This window comes from Echinops telfairi, unplaced genomic scaffold, assembly GCF_000313985.2.
Source record: "Echinops telfairi isolate 266 unplaced genomic scaffold, ASM31398v2 ScPeMD7_1;HRSCAF=3_0, whole genome shotgun sequence".
NCBI lineage: Eukaryota > Metazoa > Chordata > Mammalia > Afrosoricida > Tenrecidae > Echinops > Echinops telfairi.
Window position 1 is genome coordinate 8292681 of NW_022103896.1, and position 9965 is coordinate 8302645.

Genomic DNA, 9965 nt, shown 5'->3' on the forward strand with positions numbered 1-9965 from the left:
GAAAACGGCAGCCCACCCAGCTGTGGGGCTGAAGGCATGTTGGCAGCCTGCGTCTTGATAGGCTGGGACCAGAAGGACTCGTGAGCTCTGTGGTCTTCCTCCCTCAAACCCATCACCTGGAGGAACACATCAGAAAAGCTCAAAGGAGGGAAGTTTTACTCTCTCCCTGACCCGGGCTTCTCAAAACTGCTGTGTCTGCAGAAACAAAGAAAGACTGAGGCAGGGGAGCCCAGGGAGGCGTGGGTCTCTGGGACAGACAGGGGGCACTTGGGGCAAGCTAGCAAGATCCAAATCAAGTACGGAGTTGAGATGACAGAGATGCACCCATGACAGAGATGACATGGAGCCCCTCCAGAAAGCCACTTGACCGCTGATGTCGCAGGTTTTCTGGACCCTCCATTCCATGACGTTGACCCACATGCAGCTTTACTCGTGGTGCTTTGGACTAAGTTTTGAGGTTGGGAAGTAGGAATTCTTCGACTTTGTTCTTTTTCAAGATTTTTTTTTTGGAGCTATTCTAGATCTCATTGACTTTTTTTGGTAAGAGCAAAAAACTGAAAACAACCCAAGTTTCTATCAATAGAGGATGGGATATATTAATTAGGTATGTCCGTATAATGTAGTGATGGACAACTATCAAGAGAGACACAATTATCCATAGAAATAGACATAAAAAGACAGGGGATACTCAAAGGTATACGTTATTCATTATGAAAATCCGCTGCCACCAAGGTGATGGGATGAACCTATAGGGCAGGGTGAACGGCTCCCTAGAGTGTACAAGACTGTGCATTTTTATGGGAGCTGGAAGCCTTGTTTTTCTCTGGCAGAGTGGCTGGTGGGTTTGAACCTACAGCCTTATGGTCAGCAGCTCAATGTTTAATCCACCACGCCAGCAGGCCTCCTTCTAAGGAAGGACAGAACTTGACTGCTTTACTCTATAGATGCCTGCCAGTACGCCAGCACCGACGATTATATTTAATGTATTGTCATTCACTTGAATGTGTGGGTAAGTGGGTAATGATCTTTATGAGTTTCCTTTCGGGTCATAAGGGGCACTGTTGAAGGCAAGGTGTTGGCATTAAGCGTTGGTCTGGTACGTCTGACAAGCATTGGCACAGACAGCACACGTTGTGGGCCTCCCAGTGGAGTCCACACAGATGCCCACTCCCCACGCTCTGGCCAGGTGTGTGCATCATGATCCTGGCGGTTAGAACAGCCTCTGAGCTGGTTTCCCTCCCATCAGGGTTGTCCTCCTCGGAGCACGTGCTGCCCAGGGTGATCTGAAACCTCATCAAGGCTGGCTTCTGACCACAGAGCTTGCAAAGCTAGTCCTGCAACACCCATCCTTCCCATCCCCCCCTCCCCAGGTCCACCAATTCCAGACCATATTCAAAATACCCTTCCCAGCATGCCAGCCCATACCCATTCCACTGAGCTCTGGATCTGCCCTTCTACCCATACCATGCCATCGTGATCGCCGTAGTTTTCAAGCCAATCTTGGCATTCTGAGTCTACTGGAAACCTCAGGAGCCCTGGTGGCACCACAGTTGAGTGCTTGGCTCAAGCCCACCCAGTGGCACTGCTGGAGAAAGCCCTGGGGACCTGCTTTCCTGAGCTGGCAGCCCAGGGGCACCAGCCGGGCAGTTCTTCTCTGCGGCACAGGGCATGGGTCACAATGGCTTTGACGCTACCTGACAGTAACAGCAACAGGTTACATCTAGAAGAGCATCTTCTACCTCGGACCTGCATCCCGGGGATGCTCACCCTGCAAACACTGTCTTTTCAGATGGTTTCTGGGAGGCATAGTAGCCAGCGTCTTCATGTGCTCATCGCTGATAACCACAGCTTGTAAGTACTCATTTCCCAAATGGCTGAGCCGCTTCCCGTATTTCATTCCAATCTTGTTCACCTTGAAATCATGGTGAAACACGCTCTCTCTCTCTGTCACCCAAGATGTTGTCAAGTCATTGTTTCCCAGCGTCGCCAGCTATTTCAAAGCCACCGCCTGTACTCGGTAAGTGTTCCCCGCCACACCCTCATTGTCTGGACAACAGTGACCTTGATCTGGTGTGGGAGGGTGGTGAGTGCTGAGCCATGGATAGCAGTGACCCCATGCAGGAAAGGTCCTGAGGGTTCGCAGTGAAGAAATCCTTCTGTTGTTGGGAAAATCGAATTGTATTCTATCCTGCCTCCTGATCTAGTCTTACATCCACAAAGATTGAATTGATTTGTACAGCAGCTGGACTTAGAGGCGTCTTCTGAAAAACAATTTGCTTTATTATGATGAAATATACATAGCAAATGAACTCCACTAGTGCTATGTGTGCCCTTTCCCTATGTGTGACATTAACTATAGTCACCAGGTTGGATAATAATTATGTCTACTCATTTTCCCAATTAAAAAAAATCTTTAACAAAGACACTCTGCTACTTTGGAAATACCCTCTTATTTCCCTCTTGTACCTGCACAGGACCCCCATTAATGAGCTGTGGTCTCCAGGCATTTGCCCATTCTAGACATCGTGGATCAATGGTGGCCTACGTAGTCAGCATTGCCCTTTTGCTTACTGACTTCTTTCACCCAGCACAAGGTTTGCAAGGCCCATGCAGGATGTGGCCTGCATCAGGCCTGCGCTGATGTTAAGTAACAGTCCACTGTGTGTGTACACCCTGCTTTGTTCATCCATCCACCTAGTGTTGTGTAAAACATTCAACATTGTTGTTGTCCTTGAAAATGTACACAGCAAAATGTACGTCCATTCAGCAGTTGCTACAGTGATGTTGAACGCATTTCAGGACTTCAGAAAAACGATTCACATAACTTCGGAGTGTTTTTGGATTCAGAGCATTGTCCTTTATAAACACCCCACCTTCAAGAAACCGATCTTATGTCCTTATCCAAGAGCTGGCAAATGGCTCATGAAACGATCACAGTTCCACACATGACTTCCTGGCCATCCCAGGCTCACTTAACGGTCCCTTTGTGTGCTGGCTGCCCTGGTTGAGCATGTTTCAAAGGGTGACTGGGGCCTGGGTGAGATGCTCACAGAACTTCAAACAGCCCACAAAGCCTCATCCGTTGGCCAGTCGGATGGCCTTCATCTGAATAACTTCAATAGTGCGGGCAGAGGCCAACTCCCAGTGGTTGTCGATTGAGAGCTGGAGCCCAAGCGTGGCTGGTAGCCTTTGCTCTTCACACTCTTTCTTCGATGCATGAAACGGCTGTGTGCTCTCTGGAATCTCCGTGGAGGAGAGTGAGGATATCTTTTGTGTCGGGGTCTAGTCCACTCCCAGACAGGTCGAGTGATGCTGCCCCCGCTGGCGGTCCAGGTTTCGGGGCACTGCTGTTGCTGGGTGTTGTTTCATCTGATGGTTAGAAAATGAAGTGCCGCCGTCCTCCAAGCAACCATTATTCTCTTGACCCTTGTAAGTGAACGACATCTGTTTAAAACTCAAAGGCGATCACGTACCTCCCTCTGAGCTACACGCTTAGAGCTACGTGCTTAGACCTGTGCAGACTTAACAGGCGGGTACATCTCCTAGGGTGCTGATTTGAGGTTCACATTTGCCCAACTTTATTTGATGGGCTCAGAGGACACACTAATCGGGGTTCACTTTAACCGAGCTAACGGACAAGGTCCAAATAAAGAGCAGAATAAGCCATGTTGGAACCCAATGTTCATTGGGTGAAGACATTTAGGACCCTGCGCATTTTATCATGCATCGTTTTATCCATGATCACAGGTGTCATGTTTTATGCAAACAGGATATTTGTGGAAACCCGGGGTGGAGCAAGCCTACTGCTGCCCCTTTGTCAACAGCACATGTCACTTCGTGTCTTGGCCACATTTCGGTGACTCACAGTATCTCCAACTTTTTCATCACGCTATGGCACCCTTCATAGACAACAGGATAGAGCAACTGTTAACGTCTATGTACACTGTGAAACCTCAGAGTCTGCAGGGCTCGGTTGGTTGTGATATTGACTTTCTTGTGATGGTCTGGAACAGAAGCCGCAGTATCTCCGAGGTCGGCCTCTATTCCTTAAGGCAGAGCTCTCAGCTGACACCAACTATAGAAGTGTCCTTCCTCTGTGTTTTCAGATGAGCAGGTATAAGTTCAGAAAGACTTCTGTCTCACCTATGGTGAGAGCAGAGTTTCTCCAAGTGTGGCTTGGAGGTGATGTGATTGAATCAGCTGGGAAGCTCGTGGAGAGAGCAGAATTGAAGTCTACCGAATCTAAAGTTCTGAGGGGTCTACACTTTTTAACCAGCACTCCTGCTGCTTCTTTGCATACTAACTCTGAGAACCTTGGGACTAGAATTCAATCTCTAAGACTTTTATCCTTTGATTTCCAAAGTGGTATCATGGAAGCTACCAAGCTTTGATCGAGAACTGGGGAGCGAGGTGTGCTGTGGGGTGCACTCGGCTCAACAGACCTTGATGGGGCTTTCTCTCTGTGGAGCCCTGGTAACATCGTGGGACAGCTGTTGGGCCTCGAACCACAAAGTCAGCACTTTGAAACCACTGGATGCTCCCAGGGAGAAATAATAAGGCTTTCTACTCCTGTAAAGACGAACTGTTTCAGAAACCCACAGGGGTGGTTGCACTCTGTCCTGTAGAGTTTTCATGAGTGGGAATGGACTGGGCGGTATGAGTTTGGGTTTTGGATCTCGGGTCAGACACCATCCCTGGGCTGCAATACCATGGCATGATCCAGCATCAAAGTTTCAGAGTCCAACTTGAGTTACAAACATGCAAAGGGCAAGGTGAAGTTGCCTTTCTATATGGTGAGCACAAGTCAAGATTAAAGGAAGCAGCTCTGGGAACAGGAGGGAGGTGCCCCTAGACCTGAAGGAGGTGGTGTGGTGTGTGGGCTTCCTGTAACAGCCAATAGCAGATGTTCCGGGGTTATAGCAGTTCCTGTTTCCTGAGATGCTGGCCTTCTGTTCTGAGCGCTTTGCTTATTGGCCAGAAGCATTAGAACAGGATTATTCTATTACTAAACACTGTCATTTATGAACTACAACCTCATTTATGAAATAGAGCTCTTCTTTGATTCCCAGTCTACATCCCTTAACCCATTCTTTGCCATTTTACTCTGTTTTACCACTGTTCCCTTCCTCCCTAACTTCATATGCATATATTCTTGGATCTAAGACCATGGAAAACAAGGATTATGGGCTTCATTTTTAAAGTCATCACAATACCTTGAAAATAGATACAGCATAAATATTCATGAACTTGTATGTCCTTGCTGCATCATTCCTTAAATACTTCCTTTATACCCAAGAACCCCATAACTATATATCGCATACATGCATATATAAATACAGCCGGAAGCTAAGAAGACATAGACAAGGTTATTAATATCTGTGATCAAGAATGATTCATCAATCTCCTCTAATAATTAATGAGCATCTGAGGAAGTGGAGGGCAAATGCTGAATTTGGTTCCAAAAGCCTTAATGGCTTACTCCCCACACCCCCCTGCACTGTGCGTGGATGGAATTGATGGACACCCAGCACTCAGCACGTCCCGCTTCCCACATCATCTCCCTTTTCCTGTCCCACCCCACTTCTTCCTTGACAAATGTGACGTCTTTAACTACAGGGACTGCTCATCCTCATCACCATTGGCTCAGGTGTCTCTTTCAAACAGTCATCCCAATGCCACACATCGATGATGTGTTAATATCCGTGGTGGGTGCTTAGGACTTCATAGGAACAAAGTCGGTTTGGGGAAGCGTCTGCTCCGCCTGCTCTCTGTGTGAGGATGGAGGTTGATGTAGTTGGTGGTTGAATGAAGAGAGAATGAACTCTAAACCAGCTGTCCCTGAGTTCGTGTCAACTCCTGGGGACCCTGTGGGTGTCAGAGTACAAGGGTCCTCCAATGACCTTGACCCTTCCGTGGCAGATTGTCAGGTCTTCAGAGGCACGTGTGGGTGGACTCAGCCCTGGTGGTTACTTGTATTCCATTCTTCATAGTTACGGGTATTTAAGTTAGTTATGTGTGTGTGTGTGTGTGTGTGTGTGTGTAGAGAAATCAGAGAATTTCTCTACCAGTGCACTGACCCCAGGCTTAACTGCTCTCACAGCACAGCAGAAGCCAGGGGAGATCATCAAGAGCAACTGGGAGGGCTTTGAATACAGTTTGCCCTTGAAGGAACAACGTCAACGAGGCTCCTCATTCTTTCCAAACTGGTCACTAGATAGTGGGCTGGGATGGCAGGTGGTGGCTGATGGGGGAGGGGAAAGATGGAAACATTTTTAGGGCCTTGTTTTTACTGTTTCTTCACAAGGTTTCAACCTTCTCAGAGATCACGATTCTCTCTCACTCAAATTGCAGATTGTGTGAGGCCGGGTTGTGTAGGGACACGCATCCAAGAAAGAACTTTAAATGAAGAAGCAACTCTGCAGCAAGAAGGCGCCCCAGCCCCGTCCAGCTCACGTCTGCGAGGAAGGCGGCGAGGTGACAGGGAGAGCAGCAGTGCCCAGAGGCTCTCCCTCTTACACCAAAGGCCACCCTCCCACGGAGGTATCCTCAATGTGTTGCTTGATTGACAGGTTTGACCCCACCCCTAGCCGGGATGTCTAGTTGACATAAGATCATCTAACTACCACAGAGCACCCCTTGTCAACTGGACACCTTTACACAACTCTTTTAACCACGCACACTCTCAAAACAAAGGCAATAGTTAAATTATAGTTGCCCCTAACATGATACAACTAACACAGAGATCCTTAAGCAAAAACCTACCGCATAGAAAATATCTGTCGGGCAAAATAAAGGATAAACAGCAGAGGGTTTTGGGACACGTGGACAGAGTGCAGCTGGACCACTGACTGAGGGACCACAGAAGAAGCTGACCTTTCTGCTGTAGGACTCTGGGAGACTCCACTCCCAGGGGATCAGAGTCAGGGCTCACCCTACACTGGTTGGTATGGTTGTATCAACACAACAAAAGAAAACTCCAGGTCTCAATTCTACCTTACAAATAGGATTAGACCAGAGCATGCACACTGCTACAGATAAGAGCCCCCAACACAGGGAACCCAGGATAGATAAACCCCTCAGGGACTAAAAGGAGAGTAGAGATACCAGGAGGGTTAGTGGAGGGTGGGAGGAGATAGGGGGAATCGATCATAAGTGTCAGCCTAGAAACCCCTCCCAGGGGGGTGAATAATGGAAAAGTGGGTGAGGGGCGACGGAGGACAATGTAAGATATGGAAAAAGTAATCTATAACTTATCAAGGGTTTGTAGGGGAGGGAGGGTGGGGGAGGGAGAGAGAAGAAATGGGGAGCTGATATCAGGGGCTCAAGTGGGAAGAGAATGCTTTGAACATGATGATGGCAGCATATGTGTAAATGTGCTTGGCATATTGGAGGAATGTATGGATTGTGATAAGAGATGTAAAAAACCCTAATAAAAGTATTTTAAAAAAAAACCTGGTTACAAATCAGGGCCCTATTTACTGATTCTGAATTTCAGATTTTAACACATTTGGGTGAAGACCAAATCAACTCAACTGCCATCAAGTCCATGCCGACTCATAGTGACCCCACAGGACAGGGTAGAACTGCCTGTTGGAGTTGCTGAGACTACTAGCCAAGTCTTTCTCCCATGGAACCGGCTGGTGGTTTCAAACCGCCGACCTTGCAGATCACAACCCAATGCACATAACCACTGCAACACATAACTACCTTCTGAGTGAGGGGAGGGACCCAATTGAATCCAGAAAGACAGGTCTTCTAGCCTCAACCCTCAATGAACTCTGTCCCTCAGCAAGCTCCTGGAGGAATGATGGTGGGCAAGAACTGCCCAGCTCCAGGTTCTTAAAGACCTTCTGCCTGCCCACAAGATCCTTGCTCTCTGGCAAGAGAAACAAGAAGGACGATTACCAGGTGGTCAGTGAAGTAGGAGGTGCAGAGGGAAGGAGGCTCCTCCCAAGTTCTCATCACCCATTTACCCAAGAATATGTGTCCGATGCATGGCAGACAAGCAATCATATTTGCTGAAGGGAACATTGCTGTTTTATCTTATGAATCATGCAGGTCTTCCGAAGACCGTACTAGAGAGATTATCCTGTTACTGTAGGAAGTCTGACTAATTTATATTTTATCTAGCACATTCATTCATTCATGAATTCAATCAATCACTTGATAATTACTAAGTATCAATTGCTTGAGATTACTGAGCATCTAATACTTACCCAATACTTGTTACGAACTAGGGATTTGTGCCCAATAGAGGAAATAACATTTGTTTTCAAGAATTAGATGTCACCACAGAGAGAGAATCCTCTAAGCATATAATTACAAGTACATGATATACTTAAGAACACCCCGCCCCCCCCAATGCTTTTATGCTTTTTTCCTCCTAAAACATTTCCTAGCTCAGAATTCTCAGTAGTTGAGATTCCTTCTTCCTGTGCGTTAATGACATGTCCGGTGCTGTGTTTGCTCTTCGAGAGCACAGAGAAGAGATTCTTTAGAGGAGAAGACAAATAGGGAGTGGGTGAGGTGGGAGAGGAAACAGGAGCTGGGCCACACGGATGAAGTGAGCGCCGAGAGGAAATAAGAGAGCCCTAACAGCTCCGGGGAGAACGGCCGCTCTCCACACAAGAGATCGATTAGGGTTCTGTTCCCAGACATGACACCTCTCTGCCCATGAGCACCTGTGTGCTATTATGATGTTGAACAGGTTTCTGTGGAGTTTCCAAACTAAGCCAGACCAGGAGGCAAGAAAGGTATGGTGATCTACTTCCAAAATCAGCCGGTGAAAATCCTGTGGACCATAACAGTTTGACGCATGAACAGGGGACCAGTTGGATAGCAGCGAACAGCAGAGAAAATACAACCTATGGTGAGCTTGCAGGATACTTGACAGTGGCTCTGGTAATTCCGCAAAGCTTCTTCTCTTCAATGAATTCCTCATTACCTCTTCAACTTCATAACCAACCTTCATAGCATCCTACAGGATGGATTAAAACTACCCCTTTGGGTTTCTTAGGTTGTAAATCTTTATGGGAGCAGAGAGCCTCATCTTTCTCCCACAGAGCAGCTGGTGGGTTTGAACCACTGACCTTGCAGACAGCAGTCCAACACCTACCCAACATCGCCACCAGGACTACTAACGAACCCGTAAGGGCTATCCTAAAATTGCTATTTTAAACACAATAGGTTAAAAGTAAAAGGATGTAAGAAAAATCCACAGAAATATAACCAAAAGAGAGCTGGGATAGCAATCTTACTGTCAGTCAAAGTAGACTTTACGACAAAGTCTGCCAAAGGAGATCAAGATAGACATTCCATGGTGACAAAAGGGTCAATGGGTCAAGATTTAACCATCGCACGGCTCTAGGCACCTACCCTCGGGTCACCAGACATGTAAGCGTTGATAGAACTGAAGGGAGAAGTAGATGTGCTCTTGTGAGGGGTCAGTGGGTTGGCTCTGAATCAAAGTGATGCCAAGTGCAGCAAAAGGACACTCTGCCAACCCTGCACCATCTTTGTGATTGTGTCCAGTGTTGTAGCCACTGTGATAATCCATCTAACTGAGGGCACCCCTCTTGTGCACTGACCCTCTCTGCTTCACCAAGCACGATGTCCCTTTCTTGGGACTGATCTCTCCTGAAAACATGTCCGAAATACATGCAATGAAGTTTTTGCCATCATCACTTTCACTGTTAGACAAACCGTAGGAAGAGAAGATCAACAAGTAAACGGAAAACCTGGCTGACACGATGAACCAACTAGCCTTAATGGACGTAGGAAGAGCACTGGATCCCAATCCAGTACAACGGATGCCCTACTCGAGTGCACCTGGATCTTTCTCCAGAACAGACTCTCTGTTAGCTCACAAAGCAAGCCATGATACAGTTTAAAAGACTGACATGATACAAAGTATAGTCTCAACCCACAGCGGAGGAAAGGTGGGTATTAGTAACGGGGAGTGGAGG

The 9965-nt window shown here is 47.3% G+C and overlaps 1 protein-coding gene across 2 annotated transcripts in view; it reads left to right on the plus strand.

Annotated features, from left to right (window-relative positions):
• Positions 1-7018, plus strand: part of TMEM71 (transmembrane protein 71) — a 32799-nt gene extending 25781 nt beyond the window's left edge. The window contains exons 8-10 of one of the 2 annotated variants that reach the window (XM_045287370.1): positions 1790-1851; positions 1957-2017; positions 6352-7018. In XM_045287370.1, the coding sequence (XP_045143305.1) occupies positions 1790-1851; positions 1957-2017; positions 6352-6406 (178 nt within the window). In that variant the 3' untranslated portion in view covers positions 6407-7018. The remainder of the gene's footprint in view (positions 1-1789; positions 1852-1956; positions 2018-6351) is intronic. The other variant, XM_045287371.1, reaches the window with a different exon arrangement.
• Positions 7019-9965: the final 2947 nt, after the last annotated feature.